The sequence below is a fragment of the Triturus cristatus genome, chromosome 9 (assembly GCF_964204655.1).
Source record: "Triturus cristatus chromosome 9, aTriCri1.1, whole genome shotgun sequence".
NCBI lineage: Eukaryota > Metazoa > Chordata > Amphibia > Caudata > Salamandridae > Triturus > Triturus cristatus.
This window is the reverse complement of record NC_140592.1, coordinates 376628031-376648574: the sequence shown is the minus strand read 5'-3', so window position 1 is coordinate 376648574 and position 20544 is coordinate 376628031. Positions and strand designations below refer to the sequence as shown.

At 43.4% G+C, this 20544-nt stretch overlaps 1 protein-coding gene across 1 annotated transcript in view; it reads right to left on the bottom strand.

Moving 5' to 3' along the window:
- Window positions 1-20544, bottom strand: part of LOC146797983 (transmembrane protein 87B-like) — a 416123-nt gene that overhangs the window by 81628 nt on the left and 313951 nt on the right. Inside the window, exon 17 of the mRNA XM_085625212.1 lies at window positions 7904-8007. Coding sequence (XP_085481338.1) covers window positions 7904-8007 — 104 coding nt within the window. The remainder of the gene's footprint in view (window positions 1-7903; window positions 8008-20544) is intronic.

The window sequence follows — 20544 nt, the reverse complement described above, 5'->3', positions numbered from 1 at the left end:
TGAGGATTAGTAGGGAAAGGAGGTGGAATATCAGGTGGTGATGGGTTTGTACCCATATTCCTTTTTATTTTATTTTTAGAGGTATATGATGCTCATCCTGATGTGCCAATTTCCTTTTTTCAGGTAATTTGGCGTGAATATGTCCAGTATCTGGGTTGATAACCAGTTCTTTTTGTTTCAGATTCAGGGGTGGAACATCGGACCGAAAATCATTTGTTGGAGTCTTTTTCTCCATTAGTTGTAGTTTTTGGCGTCGAGAGTTTCGGCTCCAAACTCTTCGGCAAAGAAGATTTAGGTTTGGACAAAGATGGAGGATGAACATGCTTGGTTTTCGGCACTGAGGATTTTGGTTCGGTGCTGCTAGGGGGCTGACTTGATCCCGAGCCGGAAGGCTTCTCTTTGTGTTTCGGCGCCGGGCCGCGGGAGGGGTGCTCAAAACTTTTTCTTGGTGCCGACCTTGGCCGGCAGGCAGAGGAAGGACCGGAGCCCTTTTAGGTTTTGGTTGGTGGGGCAAGGGGGTTCCTGTACACACAGTACGCCGACCCGGTGTAACTTGCTCGTCCCTCCAGGAGTTTTCTGATGAAAGATTCTTGGTTCAAAACGATACGCGGAGAATAGGAAACGCGATCGAGAAACAATACCGTCGAGGGTAGTGGATTGTGTGTTGAAGGGAACCTGTGAAACAGTGCCGAACCGGAGCGCAGCAATTCACATCCGAACCCGATGGCGGAAAAAAACAATCTAACGATGGAGTCTATGTCCATGCGCACTATCACCAAAAGGAGGAGTCACCTCCTTTTGTCAAAACGCAAACATCCGGACCCAACACTAGATGGTGGGCTACGCACATCATGTGATCTACAGCTCACATGTCTCGAACACAAAGGTTACAGACCTTATGAAGATCGGTGCGCGGATATTTAGCATTGGAATAGAGTCTGTTCCATCAGAGGATCTTCGATTGGAAATCGGAGAAGATCTAGGCCCCAAGGCCACGGTTAGTTTCTTTCAGGATAATTAAAGTTTTCTGAAGTTCTTTGACGTGCAGAAGATAGTAACGCGATCGAGAACAATACAGATGAGGGTAGAGTGAATTGCGAACTGAAGGTATCCCGATTGACGGTATTGAATTGGGGCGCAGCAATACACGTCCGAACCCAAAGGTGGAAAAAAACAATCTAACAATGGAGTAGACGCCCATGCGCAATATCACCGAAAGGAGGAGTCACCTTACCTCGTGACTGGGAAAGACTTCTTCGAAGAAAAACAACTTGCAAACATCCGGACCCAACACTAGAAGGCAGGAGTATGCACAGCATGTGTATCTACAGCACACATGCCTCGAAAATCTCATCCTGAGCAAGCTCCAAACCTGAGAAGATTAAGTTAGAATTCAAGTCTAAAAGGTGGAAAGAATTGAGGGGAAACATACAACATGACAAAATTTGAGGAAAGAAATAAACCTTATTTAAGATACAAATGTCTTAAGAATAAAGACCAACAAAGACAATGAGAAAAGCATAAAATGGCTTATCAATACAAATTTTATAAAGAAATAAATATGAAAAGACTAAAGACAGATCAGCACAGAGTGGGAATACAAGTCGAAAAAAGTTACTTTACTTACCTGCAAAAATGGTTTTGCAGCCTGAAGCTCTTCTAAATTTCCCTGCTGTGCACATTCCACTAGCTAGTTGTTGGAGTCAGAAAGTGCTACTTGTTTAAACCCATTCTTGGTCTTGAAGAAGAGAGTGTCTGGGGAAACCAGACCCCTCAAGAGTAAGCTAATAAACGTAGCAATGTCTTCAGATTATTTTTAATGTATGTGATTGTTCTATTAAGTGTTTTTCTACCCCATAGCACATTCTTCTCAAAATTCCCTCCGACTGAGGGTGATTAAGATGCTGAAGAGGTTGTCTTGGATCTTTCTATGATTTGACATATTACCTGGCAATCTTTTCTCTGACAGCTTCCCATCTTGAGGCATTGCTGCTTTAGGTTTGTAGATGAAAATCTTCCAACTTATTATTTATTTTATTCTTTATATATTATTTTTGCAGTAGTGTATGTGTTACCATATGCACATAAACTCCCAGATGCAGCTGGGCCTTGCCTGAGAGCATGTGTACTATCAAATCCTCATACTGATATAACATTATGTTATGTAGAGATGTATTCTATATTTCACTTCTGCATTATGGTGTAAGTGGCCTTATATAGACATTTACCCTTTGTTGCAGAAGGATGAGTTTAATCTTATGTTTACTGCTACAGCTTATTTTTAATATAGTAATATATAGAGTGCTAACTATACATAAGCACACATTATTTATATACGTGTGTGCATCTGTGTGTCTGTGTGTGTTTATATATATATATATATATATATATATATATATATATATATATATATATATATATATATATATATGGATTATGTTACTTATGTGGCATGTAGAGCTGTAGATTCACATGCTTAGCATACTCTTGCCATCTAGTGTTGGGTCAAGATGTCCTTCAAATAAGTCTTTCCAGTGGCGAGGTAAGGTGACTCCTCCTTTCTGTGTTAGTGGGCATGAACATGGACTCCATTGTTAGATTGTTTTCCAGCAAGAGGTTGAGAATGGAGTAAGTGAGTGTAGTACAGAAATGTCCATGCGTCTGTATGTAAATAGTGGGAACTGCAACATCTATAGGTGCCCGGGGAGGTGGGTGGGCGCATGTAAATCTACAGCTCTACATACCAAGAACAGATTCTTACTGGGTAAGTAACATAATCTGTTTGAGGCATGTGTGCTGTAGATACACATGCTTTGCATAGACTAAATAGCAGTATGCTCCCAAAGCGTTGGCTAACCAGTAGATGATGCAGTTGTCTGAAAAAGTGTCTTAAGCACTGCTTGCCCTACATTGACTTGTTGGCGTGCGAACACATCCACACAATAGTGTTGAGTAAATGTGTGTTGTGTAGACCATGTTGCTGCCTTACAGATGTCACCTAGAGGGTTGTTGCCTACAAAAGGCCAATGGGAGCCCCTATTTTGCGAGTGGAATGCAATCTAGGGGGTATAGATAAAGTTCTTTTAGTTTTGGCAAAGGAGGTTTGGATGCATTTAACAATCCATCTGGAAATGGCAGGTTTTGAGATAAAATTGCCTTTGTGAGGTGGAGCAAATGCAACAAACAGTTGCTTTGTTTTACGAAAATCTTTTGTCCTCGCTATGTTGTACAATAACTTTCTTCTGACACCAAGTGTGTGAAGAGCTCGTTCTGCTACTGAATCAGGTTGAGGAAACCACAAGTAACTCAACTGATTGGTTATGATGGAAAGCAGAAACTACTTTGGGAAGAAATCTGGGATTGGTGAGAAGAACTACCCTATCTTTATGGAGCTGAAAGTAGGGTTCGTCTAAGTTTAATGCCTGTAGCTCATCAGGAAGGCAACCTTCCATGAAAGAAAGTGTAAAGGACAATTGTGTAATGGTTCAAAGGGTGAACCCATAAGTCTTGTAAGTAAAATGTTAAGATTCCGCAATGGTGCCGGAGGGATTCTTGGTGACATCACTCTCTTTAAGCCCTCCATAAAAACTTTAATGACAGGAACTTTGAATAAAGATAAATGCTGTCTGTTTTGCAAATATGCAGCTCCTGCTGCAAGGTGCAATCAAATGGATGTGTAAGCTATCCCAGTTTGCTGTAGGTGCAAAAGGTAACAGATAATGTTTTGAACAGAAGCATCTAGAGGAATAATTTTGTTGTTGCGCCGAGACAGATTTGCTTTGGGAGCGGAAGGTTTTGGCTCCGAAGCATGTTTTTTTTTTTTCGGGGCAGAGGGTTTCGGCTCTGAACTAGATTTATGCTTAGGGTTTCGGATCCGAAGATGATTTCGGACGACTCGGTCCCGAGCCAGAAGGCTTGACGTTTTCTTTTGGTGCCGAGCCAGGAGGCGGGGCATCGGAAACATCGTCACGGTGCTGACCTTGGCCTGAAGGCAGAGGTGGTGCCGTAGCGTTATGCTTTTTGGAAAAGGTTTTGGGGGCAAGGAGTCTTCGGACTCGCAGCACCCTGTCCCGGAGGAATGTCTTCACAATCCAAATCGATCTTGAGTTCAGAATCCGACTCTGGAACGAAGAAGGCCTCTTTTTCTTCTGCCGCCGACGCTTTGATCTCTTCCTGCTCGGATTCTTTACCGAAGATATCCAGAGCGTGTTGAATGCTTTGGTGTTGCATTTCTCGTCGTCAAGCCCGAGAGAGGCACAAGTCACAAACTTGATGTAGGTCGGTGCGAGGGTACTTGGTGTGGCACAGAGGACGGAATTGGAACAGAGTCCGTTCCATCGGCAGAAAACAAAGTTTTCGATTAAAGATGGAGAATTAGTGACCGATTCGAAACGTGGAGAACAGGAAAAACCATACGAAAACAATATAGTCGAGGCTAGAGTGGATTGCGCACCAAGGGGAACCTGAAGAATGGTTCAGAACCGGAGCGCAGCAATACACGTCCGAACCCGATGGCAGAAAAAACAATCTTACAATGGAGTTGTTGCCCATGCGGGCCGTCACTGAAAGGAGGAGTGACATACATAGTGACTGGAAACATTTCTTTGAAGGAAAACAACTTGCAAACATCTGGATCCAACACTAGATGGCAGGAGTATGCAAAGCATGTGTATCTACAGCAAACATGCCTCGAACACACACACACACACACATATATATATATATATATTTCACTGAGAACTTTTGTTAGGCTCTCAATACTTACCTCCGTATATTTGTTCAGGCTTGAACAAATTCTATTTACTGCCTCATTCTAATTATGTTAGCTATTAGCTTTTTATGCTTTGCACATTGAACTTTTTTATCAAATTTTGACTTCTTGGTATTTTTTATGCCATTTGATAGACCTGACAGTTTTTTCTTTGTGAGAATTGTTTCTCTGTATTGCTGCTTCTATAACTATTTCTGTATATCAGATTTAGATTGGTATTGTTTATCCTTCGTATTTTGCGTTATATTGTAGTACTGTATATGGTATATCCATTGCTATACCATTATGATATTTATCCATGATACATATGAGTTTTATCCGTCATTTTTTTAAAAATGCTCATTTTGCACAGTGTTTGAGAAATCCAACTGTCAATTTAAATGTAATATGTTATTGTACATTGTGTTCATACTTATGTTCCTTTGGCAATTTGCACTTGCCTTTGCGGTATTTGCACAACAATTTTGACTCTTTGCACTTGCATCTTTTGCACTTATAACAGCAACTCTGCTGTTGTTACCACACCAATGATGAGACTCTTTTGTGATTTTTTTAATGGTATTTACAAAGTGATATTTATTATGTATGTAAATAATATTTGCCATATTTATTTGTTATAGTTTAGCAGCTATAAAGTATTGGATTCTATTTAAGTTGCAATTAATTGCAAACATTGAATTTTAAGACTGTCGGTAGTTTCGAGGCTTGATACCATATGTTTCTGAAGTCTGTTGTTTAGTTTCACGCACACATTAAGGTTTATTTCTAAAGTAAATTGTGCATGTGCTATAATTTATTCATGGACGTTCCCGAGCGCGTCATGTGATCAAGCTCGCGGATGCGAGCGAAACGCGTCATGGTGGACACTATGTCCGACGATTGTAATGGACTTATATCTGCCTTTGCCAAATAAATTAATGCCTGCACCTATTCCGGATTCCTGTCTATTTCTACCAGCGTGAGCACATTGAAGAGGTCCCTGCCAGCGTTCTTTCCGCCTGTTGGCTGTTAGTGGCGGTGCTGGATTAGTTTTGTGATATATATATATATATATATGCTCAACTTTCCAATGCCAATCCAATGTCGAACACAATGGAGTGCACTCGCGGGAATTCCTCCAATATTCGTATTTGCCAAAACAAAAAGCACTCAACAGACTAGTTACAGCAACACTGCCTTTCTCAATTTCAGTGCGACCGGCGTAGTCTTTTCATTTAAATAACACTTTAATTGGCTGTTCGTCATGATTGGACCTAAAAATGGTTTGTTACAATCACCGAGCACAGACTGGTTTTATATGGTTGCCATCTTCTGGTGTACCGGATGACATAAATAAAAGGCATCCTACATATGCACTGTGTCCCTATAATTACAATACGTGAAATCACTTGCGGGCACTATTCATTTCAATAGCACCTCATGTTATAACTCATATTCGCTAGCAAATCTAAATTCATGCATTATTAAAAACTTGCAGGATGGCTTTGTCAGGTATATGGTTATCAATTGTATGGCATATAATTGCAGCTAAAGGTCATTTGGCCTATGAGCACGGGGTTGCACACAAAAAATCCACATGACAAGTTCCATGCCAATAGGCTTGTCCTGGCATTGATGGTAACAGCGGCCAAATTATCATGCACATAACTTTAATCACAAGTAATGCATAGACTCATCTGGGGCCCCTTATTTCTGCTTGGTGCCAATGATTTCTGGCCCAGGTTCAGCTTAGCCTTTACACAAAATGTCGTATCTCTTTTGCATACACCTATTATGCCCTGAATGGGCTGACAACTATTTCCTTACTCCAAAACGATGCCCTGAATGGGCTACAACTCTATGACAATTCCATCATGTTCAATGGTGCATAAACTATGCCCTGTATGGGCGTGGTCCTGCTCATAAATACATATCCTACTACCCAGTCTTATATGTGCGCTATATGAAATAATTCATCAATAATGCATCTGTTCAACATCCTGTGATTTTTGGCAAATCACTTAATCTCCTGGTGCCCAGAAAAGTGTGTGACATAACTGGAATTCATGTAAAACGCCCCAGTGCAATTGGGAAGAGTTCATGCTATATAAAAACTGCAAAAATAAAACTAACACACATGGCATCGTAGTTTTCCATTTGTACGGGATATTATGCTTCAGACACTTTCCTTTCATTTAAAAAAAAAAAAAAAAAAAAGAATGCAGTAGCTGCTCAGCGCCATGTAGGTTTACTCTTATTTTGATTTTCGCATTAATTTTCTAGTATATGTATATTTTGTTAAACAGAAGAAAAAATACACTGAAAAGATTGCCTTTACAAATGCGTTTTTGTAACTGCACAACAATACACACAATTACAGAAACAATAAAAAAAGCTAGACAAAAGATGAAATATATTATTTAATTCACAAACAAATATAAAACAAATCTAAATTTTTATGGAAACGTTAGAGCTTTTCAAATTCAATTGAAGCCATCCATTGTCCATACTATATTCTGTTTGATGTACTTGCACTGCTCATATCAATCAATCTGAGGATACCAACTACATTTTTAGCCTCTAATTTCTAATTCCTTCACATATAAAGAACATTTACAATGTTTCAATTTTACATTTTGCTTCTATTAATTCTAATATTTTACTTTGTAAACAGCCGCAGACCTCCTGAGTAGATGTCACAGACCCCCAGGAGTCCTCTGACTACAGGGTGGGAATGATTGGTCAAATGTTCATGAATAATATGTATCACATGAAGGAATACAGTCCATTTCCATTAAATGCTACACAAATACAAAAGTGCAACTGGGCCCCTCGGCCCTTTTCACCTATCACAAAGACATGGAATGGGGAACCCAGCAGACCGAGGCACATGCTCACACACATCCCCCAGAGTCCCTGCTACTGTGTGTTCAAAATAAGAAACGAGCAGTCAGTCCTTCGTCACTTAACCAGCTATTTCATGACGAATTACTGACACAATCACTCGGCACCTTCACCAGACAAAACTAAAGTACTGAATTCTTTTCAGCACTCAGAGTTGATTCATGCAGATTGCAGAACACTCAAACCTGCACTACTGCACCGTCACCAGGGAAGCGAGACCTTAGCAAGCCAAGGGTGGGGATTACAAACCTTTGGTTGTTGGCAGAAGGTCTCCACAAGAACATGATCACCAGCAGGATGATGGAGAAGAGAAACCTCCAAAAGGCGTCGTTGAGCCATAACTCATGCCAGTCCTGTCAAGAGTCAAAACAGATTGTCACGCGAGTCATACAGGCATCAGAAGTACAGCGGTCAGGATGCTTCCCACTATGTAGTCCCAACCACCATTACCTTTCATCGGCACTCACAATATTAGACCTACACTATTATGTCTACACACAGCTTACTCAGCACAGAGAGCTAGAATATTTAGCTTGAATGAGACCCATGCTATAGGGCATGCATACTTTAATTCTTTGTCTCCACTGTGCGCACCTCAGATCGATGAGAACCCAGAGCCTTCTTATGGTGATGAGACCGCCTCGTGAAGAGGGCTTCAGCGATGCATCTCAGAATAGTTCTGTGCTTTTTCCAGTCAATACCCTCTTCTCCTTAACATTGTACTCCAAATACCAATGCTACTTACTTGAACCCTAAGTGACTCTTCAATGGGTACAGTCTAGGTTTTTTTTATAAGCCCTTGAATGTTATTCAGTTAATGTGTGTATATTGACTCGTTTACACATTAACTTGACAATCTGTGAGTCTTATAAAGGTGCTCCACATTTCAACTAAAATGTTTGACTACAGAACTTAGGCTCTGTTGAAAGGGGTGGCTATTCTCTTCACTTCCCAGCATCTCTTAAAGAGGTGACTGGCAACTGTACTTCAGAGGTGGAGGGCTTTATACATGACTCTAAAGCGACATGTGGAAAGGCAGCACTTCATACTGGGCACAGCATCAATGAAGTTGAAAAAAAATTCCCTCTCAAAATTCAGAATCGTTGTTTTAAATTATGCACATATGTTATAATAATTGTTGATGCATAAGAAAAAGCTACTTACCTTTGGTAACGATATTTCTGGTGGAAATATCTACCTCAAGGTTCCTCACTATTTGAACAGCCTCAGGTGTTACACTACATTCGGAAATTTTTCATAGGTATCCTCCATCTGTTGGGGTCACTGTCACATCTTGTGGCCGGAAACAGTGCTGGTATGGCATCACTGGAGCAATAAAGTCCCAAACTGACATCAGTTCCCTGTCCATTTATTCATCACCCTTAGCGGCTGAGTCAAGGATAATATCAGATTGGATGTGCCATGTAACAACTAAACTGGAACCATATCATCATTCAAAGCAAATGGCAATCCTTCAGAAGGGGGAGGTGTGTGGGATTGGTGAAAATATGCAGGCAGAAACACTGTGAACCAGAAAGATTGTTACCAAACGTAAGTAACTTTTGATGGATACTTCTTCCTGCAGATGAATCACCTTTTAAACAGATACCAATTCAGAAACTCCTCCTTGGGCGTCTTAAGGGATGGTCAGACAAGGAAATCCTGGCACAAAGAACATGCAAAATGAATATCCCACCTCACCTCTGAAACCAAGCAGTAATGCTTAGCAAAAGAAAGAAGAGACATATGTTGCTGCCAGACAAATTGTAGACAGAGGGACAACCTGAGCAAGTGCAGATGTTTAAGACTTCGTTCTAGCTCTGATTCCCTCTGGAGGTCCCTTTTTGGAAAACGCATACCATATTTTGATGCATAGGATGATCCCGGGCAACTGGGTTTTTTTCTGGACCACCTTATTCTTTCTCCAACTCAAATACCCAACAAAGGGCTGATCATCAGAAAGGATTTCCCTCATATGTTAGGTCGAGCCTGGGCAGCGCATGCCCTGCTCTGTGACACATGCTGTATTCAGATAGGGACTCGAAGCTCCGCCCACTCTCCGCCCATGTTTTTCATTGGCTTGTATCATTGTCCACTGTAAGCCGTGGCTGTTAATTGGTCAACAGGGTTAGTAGTCCCACCTTAGTACCGCCTTGTCTCATTTTGTAACTTCCCATGGCGACAACCCCTGTTACGTGTGTTGTTACTCGGTAGGCTTTAATTACAGCCTCGGAGCACTATTTTCTCAAATAGCTTTGTCATCCCTGTCATCCCTGCTGTAGGTTTTCAAATCTTTTGTACGTGGATGACATAATTCTCCTTAGTTAAACAAAGTTGGCCTTCAGTGTCTTACTGATAAATTATCTAGTTATTCAACAAACAACTGTATGGCAATTAATCAAAACAACAAAAACAAAGTACTTGCAGGTAAAAACAGAAGACAGAACAAGCTATGTGTGTTTTTACACGACCAACAGTTGTATTATGTAAAGGAGTACAAATACCTTGGTGTTTTAGTCAATGACAAAGGCATCTTCTGTTAACACCAGCAGGAGCTACAATTGAAGGGCAGTGCTCTAATGAACAAGTAACTGATCAACGGAAATGCCTTAGCTGGTATAGACTCCATCTAGCAGCAGATAGCTTACCTTAGTGTTTTTCCCAGGCATCAGAATGGATCTGGCATTTTTTTGTGAGCAGTACCCCTGCGTGCCAGTGGGTGTCATTTGGCTCTGCGTGGCTTCGCCGGAAGTGGCGTGATTGGTGCCTATATAGGTGCCACCCACGCGCGATGACATCAGTTTCGTTTCACATCTTTCCATGCCAGGAGTGTGGAGCCACGAAGAACACGGATCATTGGTGTGGAAAACTAGGGCCCTGAGAGGGAAACAGCCTTGACCCTAGAAATCTGTTCACACAGCGGGGGAGATGGGTGGGTCAGTAAGGAATCTACGGCTAGATTGAGTCTCTACCACATAAGGCGTTACTGAAGGAAAGTAACTTGTTAATCAGTTAGAGAATTGTAATCGCAGATTCTTTACCTTACAATAGATACCCAAGTAATACCTTCATAGAGGTGGGTCTACAAACATAATTTAAACCAGAAAGTCCTGCAGGACTGAACGGATAAAGTGCCCATCCTAAAGGATCCAACTGTCCAGGCAGTAGTAGTGTTTGAAGAACGTGTGCAGCAAGGCTCACGTTGCTGACTGGCAGATGTCCAAAACCCTAATGATGTGGTCATACCTTTGCTATAGTAGAATGAGCATGCAAACCCTCTGGGGTTGCTTTATCGCCAATGCATAGTAGATTTTAATGCAGATCACGACCCATCGAGAGATGGTCAGTTTCTGCACGGCCTTCCCTTTCTAGGTACTGACATACCCCACAGAGAGTTGATTGTACTACTGGAATGGGTTTGGGTCGTCAAGGTAGAACAACAAAGCTCTTTTTGGGTCCAGCCAGTGGAGTCACTTTTCCTTCAAGGAATGAAGCGGATGAGGCGGAGTGTAAACAGTAGGCAAAGTGATGGACTGAACTATACAAAACGAGGTGACTACTTTCAGCAAGAATGATGCTGGAGTTCGAAGGACCAGTTTGTCGGGGAAAAGGAGATGTAGGGAAGCTAAGAGGACAGTGCCTGTAGCTCACTGACTTATTGGGTACATGTAATTGCCACCAGAAAAGTAGCTGTGATGGTGAGGAGCCTAAAAGGACAAGAATGAAGCACCCCAAAGGGAGTGCCCATTAAGAACCAAATTAAAGTCCCATTGAGGCATAACAAAGGGAGTTTATGAAAACGTGTTGTAGACATTTAAGGCACCTATTTACATTAGGGGACTTCAAGAGAGAGGGCAGATGGCCATGCTCAACAGCTTGGGATACCAAACTCTCCGAGCCCAAGACTTGATCTTCTTGAGAACTCTGGGTAGGAGCGGTATGGGTGGAAAGGCGTACAGGAGCCCTGAGCTCCACTCAAGACGAAAAGAGTCTCCTAGCGAGAGCCGCCTTGGAAACTCCAGTGTGCAAAACTGCTGACATTACGCAATCTCGGCAGTGGCAAACAGATCTAACCAAGGCTCTCCCCACTGCCAAAAGAGACCTTGAACCACATCCAGATGGAGACACCATTCATGATCAACCAAGCATCTTTGTCTGAGTTTGTCCGCCCTGGTGTTCAGAGAGCCCACCAGGTGTTGAACCACCAGTATATGCCCTGATGTTCTAGCCATGTCCAGAGGCGTAGGGCTCTTGCTAAGGGGTCCATGATACCACCCTGTCCTGTTTGTTGCAGTACCACATGGCGGTGGTGTTATCCATGACACCTGCACTAACCTTCCCTTGATGGAGGGTAGAAAGGTTTTTAAAGCTGGACAAAGTGCTCTGAGCGGAGGCCGAATTCCGCCCGAGGCGAGAGGCCTCTGATCTCCACTTCTCCCAGATGGTCGCCCCACCTCAGGAGTGACGCATCTGTCACTACTGTCAGATCTGGATGGGGAAAGGAGAGGGGTCTGCCGCTGCCCCAATCGCGGTTCACTAACCACCACTGAAGATCTTTTGAACTACCCTGCGAGATCTGGACCATGTCAGTGAGTTTTTTCTGATGCTGCGCCCACTGGAACTTCTGGTCCCACTGCAGAGCCCGCTTATGCCAATGAGCATGTGTCACAACAGTATGCAGGAGGACATGAGGCCCAGCAGCCTCAGTCATTCTCACCGAAACAGAGGACAGAGGCTGAAACATCAGTATCAGATTGAATTTCCTGGACTCACCGCTCAGGAGTATAAGCCCGAAACTGCACTGTGTCCAGAACTGCTTAGATGGAAAGGAGCATTAGAGAAAGGGTCAGGTGTGACTTTGGCACGTAAATAGTGAACCCCAGTGAGTGCAGGAGGCCCCCCTGTAGCCTGGAGGAGGGAGATGACTGCCTGGGATGAACATGCCTTTAACAGCCATTCGTCGAGATAGGGGAAGACTGCCGCTGATCGCTGCAGATGAGCTGCAACCACTGGCATCAAATTAGTAAAAATCAGAGGGGCGCTGGTAGAACCAAAGGGTAGCACGGCAAATTGAATGTGCTTGTGGCCTACCGTGAACCACAGGTAATGTTTGAGGGCAGGTAAGACGAGGATGTAGAAATAAGCAACCTGCAGGTCCAAGGCTACCATCTAGCCTCACGGGTCCAGGGAAAGACAAGACTTGTGTGAGGGTTAGCACTCTGAATTTCTCCTTTTTCGGGAAGAAATTGAAAGGGCACAAGTGTAGGATAAGACGAAGGACTCTGTCCTTCTTGGGCACAGAAAGTAGCTGGAATAGCAACCACGACCTACTTCTTGTGCTGACACCATCTCTATGGCTCACTTGGCCAATAGAGCAGCTACTTCCTAGCGGGGCAAAGATAGATGGTCCTCCGTCAGTCTGACATAAGTGGCTGGAATGGGTGGAGGGGTAGTTATGAAGGGGAGAGAACAGCCCCTTCGGACAATCTGGAGTGCCCAAGGTCTGATGTTACTGACCTCCAGTGGTGCAGGTGATGGTGCATCCTGCCATCCACTAGTTGCCCATGATGGTCGGAAGGTATACTAAAAAAGCTTGGAGGCTGTGGCTGCCGAGGAGCGGTGTAGGACGATTAGGTTGACGTATGGCTGCCTGACAGACGAGGTCTGTGGGTGCCACATAATCAGCCACGCCAGGGGTAGGAAGCTTGCGGACCATGCTGACAAGGGAGTGGAGAGCTGCGGCTGGAAGCCCCTTCCATAGCCTCGAAGGAGCCAAAGCCAGGCTCGGGTTGACGGGGGCCCTGGAAAGGCGCAAGGGTCTGGACATAGCTCTGCTTGCCTTGAGGTCATGAGTCCACCTGGTCTATGAAGAGACGGGAGCCAGCAAAGGGAAAGACCACATGCGAAGCCTAGACATCACCCCTGAAAAAAAAGTTGTCCTCAGCCAGGCCTGGCGCTGTAAGGCAACTGACGAAGAAACCGCTCTGCCTAGCAAGTCGCTCTTGTCCAGCCCTCAGCTGATTGTGAACTGAGCTGCATCTCTCCCATCAGCAATAGCTTGAGAGAGTGTGGACAGGGCCTCTTCCAGGACCACAGACGGCACCTGTGCAATCGAATCCCAATGGGAATGGGAATAACGAACCAAAAGACATGCAGTGTTCACAGGCCGCAATGCCAGGCTGGTGAAAGAAAAGATTTTCTTACCCAAGGTGTACAGCCTTTTGTATTCCCTATCTGGTGGGGTGGTAGGGAATGCAACAGGATTTGCAAGGGAAGTGGAGTATTGGACCACCAAGCTCTTCGGGGTAAGGTGTTGGGTTATGAAAGAGGGTTCTCTTGGGGCAAGGAGATGGCGGTGGGCAATTGTCCAGTCCACAGTGGCCCCTATACAGAGCTTGGACAGGTATTGAGCAGGACATCTATAAGGACTTAGTAAAATGGGAAAAGTGGTTCTGAAGGGGTGACGCCCGGCTGAAGCACCTCCGTCAATAAATTAGTGTTGATAGCCCCAGAGGACAACTGAAGGCCGAGGACCTCAGCTGCCCTCCTCACCAACATGGTAAATGTAGAAACCTCCTCCATAGCCACGGTAGGAGAGACTATGCCAGTCTCTGAGGAGTTGTCCAGTCCACTGGCATCTGACAATTCCTCACACCGGTCCATATTCAGGTCTACGGACTAGTATTCTTCAAGGTCCAGTGAAACCTCCCAATCTTCCCCAAGTCCTAGCCTAGGAATAGAGCTTAGGCGTCGACCTGGAGGGAATGGCTCCAGTCGTTGCTGGAGTTGACGTAATCCCTGATGCCCCATGTCGGAGTCAGGGAGAAGAATGTGGACAGTGCTGCTGATGCATCGACGGCAGGACGGGTGTCGGGGAAGGTCTTGGTCCGGATCCATCTGTGGATCCAAGGGGCTGGAGTGGGGCCGAGGGCGAACTCGCCGGCGGTGAACCAGTAGGGGGGAGGTTTTCGCTGAGTCACACGTTTAGTGGAAAGGAGCTTGAGGGAACGCTCCCTCAAGGCCTTGGGGTACATGGTGAGACAATCGAGGCAGGTCTTAGCATCGTGGTCGCACACAAGGCATCAGAGACAGACCAGGTGTGTATCTGTCACTGACATTTGTCAGTGACAGGTGCCGAAGGGCTTAAGTCCAGCCTTCCTAATGCACATTCCTGCCGCACCAGGAGTCTTGGAAAAAGAAATCACACAAAAAAGGTCAGTCAGAAAGTGACTGGGGTTAGCTCTCTCCTGATCTGCACTGACTGGCAAAGAAAGAAAAGAACTGACATCAACACACTGGGGTGGCGCCTATATAGGCACTGCACATGTCACTTCTGGCGCATGACGCTATGTGGAGCCAAACACCACCACCTGCCGGTGCGTAGGGATACTGCTCAAGAAAAATATCCAGATCCAGTCTGACGCCTGGGGGTAATTCTAAGGTAAAGAATCTGTGGCTAGAAGTCTCTAGCAGATTGTGGTTTTTCAAATCCTAATGACATCAATGGGAGGGCCCAGCTTAGAAGAATTAAAGGTCATCGCTACAAAACTACTTCCAACCTTAACATATGGCAGCGAGACTCTCCGTGGCTGGGATGCAGCTGTTTTGGAGACAGTTGTCTCAAAAACTTATAGACACCTTTTCAAGCTCCTTGCGAACGCCTCCCCCGCTCCGATCGGCTACAGTTTGAACTGATAAATCAATTGCCAGCAAGGGGACATATATTACAACCTGGCAGACACTGAAGACTTGAACTGATAACCCTTTAAACAAAGTTTTATGGGCTGAAATATCGAAAAGTAACGACGCTTCAGCAAGGCTATATTTAGACACTGCCATCAATGACTAGCGGATACAACCACTTTGGGAGCTCAGAGTTTCCTATGGGTTTTTAAAAAAAAATCAAATCGTTTAATTAAGAAACTCTTGGCAACAGAGGATTAGGAAGCCTAAGCAAACAGAACTCACAGCTGGATGATAGTAAATGATTACAAAACCCTTAAATCACTGTGCTACTTAGAGACTGGATGGTGACTGTTCTAAAATAAAAAAATGTATGAGGTCTCGTTTTAGACATCTTTCTGCCCTTTTGCACACTTTGCCTTGGTTTCAGAACGAAGACTCAACCTCCTGTCGGCTATGCAAGTCGGATTTGGAGGGCATTGTTCACTTACTGTGTATATGCCCTAAACTCTTAAGGGAAAGGAGAGCACTTTTAAGAGGGCCCCTTAATCAATGGGGTATACGATCTTTGCAGAGAGGCAGCCATCTCCTGCTTTAACTCTGTAGACATGATCCTGAGCTGTCGCTTTATCAAATTACTAATTGGAATTGACAAAAACTCAATAAGTCTGCAACGTCCTCGTCCACCTGAGCAATTCTCGCACCTTAGTGAAAGTACATTTAAAATATTTGCATGTCCTTCTTAACTTTTTTACATTTCTGTTTGAAGTCTTGGTGTAGTGTGTAGGTTTACAGTCTCTAAACATATTATGAAATCTGTCACTGTATGGAATGGTTTTAATTAATTATGCATAATAAATTAATTCTGAATCAGTCCACTGCAGTCATGCTGTCCATCAAGATCTAGACAGATCAGCTGTGAAGAGTGATGGTCCCTATGGGGGAAATGTAGCCCTGAACTTCCACGGCAATACTGTCATATAGAACTCCTCTGCGAGTTATAGTTATGAGATAGGTGCATTTATTTTAGCAATGTTGTTCCTATTTTACAGAAACTGTACAGAAAAGTATGACAGTATTTATATTTCTTAAAAAACACAGGTAACGGCGCAGTGGAATTGACCGTTAATAAGTGCGCTTGTGCAATATACAAGAATATATACATGTGACTGATAGGTACAATATGCTGACAAGAACAGAACGTATGATGCGAGTGTCGAAAACCAAAATCAAATTTTAAAATCAGAACACATATGTGAAAGTAGACGTTTCGACCCCTTCGCACAATTATTTATAACCGGGTTATCATCGGGACAGAAAGAGAAGAGGAGACACCTAAACGTAAAATAATCATGTTTCAATTAGCATAATTGTATATATTGTAACGTAGTCGCAAGCATGGTTATGATGAAAAACTTAAGCTTACGTATCAGAGAGTTGGGGCAAAGAGCTCCATAACTGAAGATGTACCAATCAATTTTTCATGGGAAAGCCTCAGAAAACTGCTTGACAGAAACTGCAATGAAATAAGCTAGGTTTAAAATCGGGCAGTATACTAAACCTACATGTAGAGGGGTGTAAAGATTCTAAGGCCTACCAGGGGACTGCACCACCAATTTCTTGTGGAAAGGGCTGACACAGAACAATGTACTGTCGCTTGTGTCCAGATTAAAAGCTGTAAAAGAATTATTGTGTTAGGAGCTTGACTCCAAAAGTTGATAAAGATATAAGAGCTTGGAGACCCACCTACCAAGTAAATTCGATAGTGTTGGACGGTGCCGGTAAATGGGTGTCAAGAACCCCAAAGGTACAGGGAATTATCACCTGCATCTACAAACAGAAATGAAATATGAGGGAACATATAATGGATTTATCCAAAGAACCATGCCAAGTTCAGATGTACTTACGCCAAAAAATGGACGTTATTTATGTCTGCGCCCTCTCTTATTAAACCACTGGAGAAGACTATTGAATTTACTCGGTGGGTGCATCTCCACATTCTTATATCCTTATCACCTTTTGGAAGCAAGATTCTAACACGCATTCATTCTTTTACAGCTTTTAATCTGGACACGAGTGTCACTCTATGTCACTTCCAGTGCACCATCACCTGTTAGTAGCACCTTGTGCTTTTTTAAAGAAATATAAATACTGTGTCATACTTTTCTTTACTGTTTCTGTAATATAGGACTGACATTGCTAAAATAATTGCACCTATCGCATAACTATAACTAACTCACAGAGGAGTTCTGTGTGACACTATTGCCATGGAGGTCCAGGGCTACACTTCCCCCATAGGGACCATATTTTTAAATGATAGTTGTCTGGCCCAGGTCCCTGGGTTGGCCCTTTTTCTAACTTTAGCCGTGAACAGTGGACAAGTAGGCCATCAGGACCAGGAGAATTACACTTTATTGGAGAAGGTTGATGTGAAGTACCTGCTTCTCCAGAGGGCAAAGGTCTTTGATCTCCATTTCCTCCAAGTGTGCACCTTTCCATTCCCTTCCTGTTCCTACCTTATGACCAAACTGCCAACTCCTTTCTGCAGGGCTGCCAACTCCTGCTTCAGGGTCCAAAGTGGATTCTCTGAGTGAAGGGACTGGTGTGGAGGCAGGAGGGACCTGGCACGAGGCCCGCTGGATGTTGTAGCGCCTATCCTCTTTTATTATCTGCAAGACCCACTGGTCTGAATTATGGTCTTTCACACCTGAGGAAAGGAGGACACCCTACCTTCAACCGGTCGCATCTACTCTAAGGGGAAGCTAAAGCAGTTTTCCAGGTGGTGTGGGAGAGGATATGGAGGGCTTCATACCCCTTTCCATGGTTTCTGCCACTGTTTTGGCATAGAAGTTGATTCCACTGCTGGACTCGCTGGAAAGGATGATGCTGGCGAAAAGAGGATCAAGTAAGTAACAACATTTCTGGTATTGCTGGAGGTCCTGGGATGGGAAATGAAGACCAAAAGATTTGTCTGTGGCTCTCCTCACCTTTAATCTCTCCAATGCTGAATAAGCGTGCACTGTAAACTGGAATGTCTTGCTGAAAGACATATCCACTAGGCCTGCATCCTCTTCACCAGAAAACCCTTTTGATTTTAACTATGCATGCCTTCTTGGTCATGCAGTAGAAACCATGGTCCTAGCAACAGTCCACTGTATCCAAGCCTGCTCTTATTTTCTGCCTACTACCACTGAAAAAAAATCATTGAAGTAGTCTGGAAGATTCAGTACCACCATAACCGCCAGGTCCCACAAGACGTGGGTATGCCTGGAAAAAGTTTAAATGGCATTCATCGACCTAAGGGCTAAACTAATCACTGAGAACAACATCTTATGTACTGCCTTCTACTTTTTTGGATTCCCTAGCCAATGCGCCTGTAGGGAAAGCACACATGTTTTATGCGGTGCAAAAACAGCCTTGCGTCACAAAGCTTTCTGGTGAACGGTGAGCTGATGGGAAGGTCAGATGTCCAGGGGCTAGTTCAAAGCTTAATGAGGTCAAGTACAGACTCATGAAAGGGTAGTAAAGGCTCGGACTCTGTCAAAATGGGCGGAAGGCCTCTATCAGCATATCTGATCGGGGTTTCACAGTCAGTAATGGCAGATCCAACACGTACTGCATTTCTTAAGATGACATGAAAAGTGGTCCCTTTCTCTTAGGGAATTGGGAACAGGTTTTAAGGGCATTCTATCCTAGTATCTGGAGATGGGTCTTATCCACTAGCATTCTGCAATGCTAGGTAGTCAGCGGTTTCTGAAGTTGGAGGTGACAGCAAGTTGGCTGCCTTACTGCTATCAAAGCATCCACATGTTCAAGAAATACACGTTTTGAATTTTGAAAAGACTTTATCCTATTTTATGAGATGACTGTTGTATGATTTGCATAGAAATTATTTTCAGGGCTCGGCACGTGCCCAGGATCTAAGTTCCGAGCCAGAGCTTTGGTTCAGCTCTCCATCTCAATCTGTTGGCTTGTCCACCTTTACGTCAGTCTACTATTTGAGAAATAAGTCAACAGTGTGCAGGATAACTGTTGTCCACTGATATACTGTATCTACACAAGACAGTGTTTTCTTGCAAGTTGGTCTTACCCTACAATGAATTAGACAACTTACAAATACATGGTTTAATTGGAGTTCTGTCTAAAACCACAACTTTCTGGTTAGTTGGGGAAGAATGGCTATCCCTCCTAACAAAACAACTATCCACCAATTCTATAGATGTTTCAGCCCATGATGTACTGACCTGATCCAATCTGGGTTCTGTTTGATTAAAAGAACAAAATAAGTAAGTCTATTATGACTTTTGTGATCACAGTGAACATGGAAATAGGTAAGCACAACAACATCGAAGATGCCTCTTTTTCCAACATTTGTATTGCCAAATGCACATCATACTAGAAAGTGTACTTCATTGTAAAGTTTGAAAGAAAAAGTTATGAATTAATATAATACATACATATTTCTCTGAGGATATAAAAAATGGGTGTTACTGCCTTGTACAGAATGGCATACTTCATTGTTTGAGACTCCTGAAAGGAGGAACACCTGTACAGTCACCAAGAAGAATTAGGATTTCACAAGCCCGTTTTGCAACCCTTGAAGATACATAGTTATACTGCCCCATGTGAACAGCATGAATAGAGTTGCTAACACTAATGAAAAAGCAGGACATTAAGCTAGAATTCAGAGGAGAGAGGCAGCATACGTTGGCATCCAGGAGCTCATTAAGGCACATAATTAGTGCTTCAGCCAAAAGCAAGGAACCCAGCACTTGTGCTCTTCAAGTGACAAGCCTCTTAAGGAGTTTACAGATCTCAAGATTTCAGAAAAACTCAGCTCTCCGAATTGCAAGCAGAAACTCGTAGAGAAGAGACAACACTGGTACACTGATCAGTGTTATCGTCATTGTCCAAGAAACCAATACAACTCCTTATTCTTAATTTAAATAGCCTGACAGAGAACTCTTCCTCTTTTCACCTCACACCCTCTTGGATGAACAAATTGAAGCCATCCAGAGAAGAGAAATGCGCAGTAGGCCCTAAGCATGAGAAGAGAATTGAAGGCACTGGGAACCCTTTGAAAAGACAGGTGTTCACGCTAACTCCCTGAGATGGGGATCAGGTGCCAAAGAAAATACTCCTGAGATGGTGTACCAGGTGCCAAAGAAAAAAAATTGTATATGTATGCACTGCATCATAGATGACCA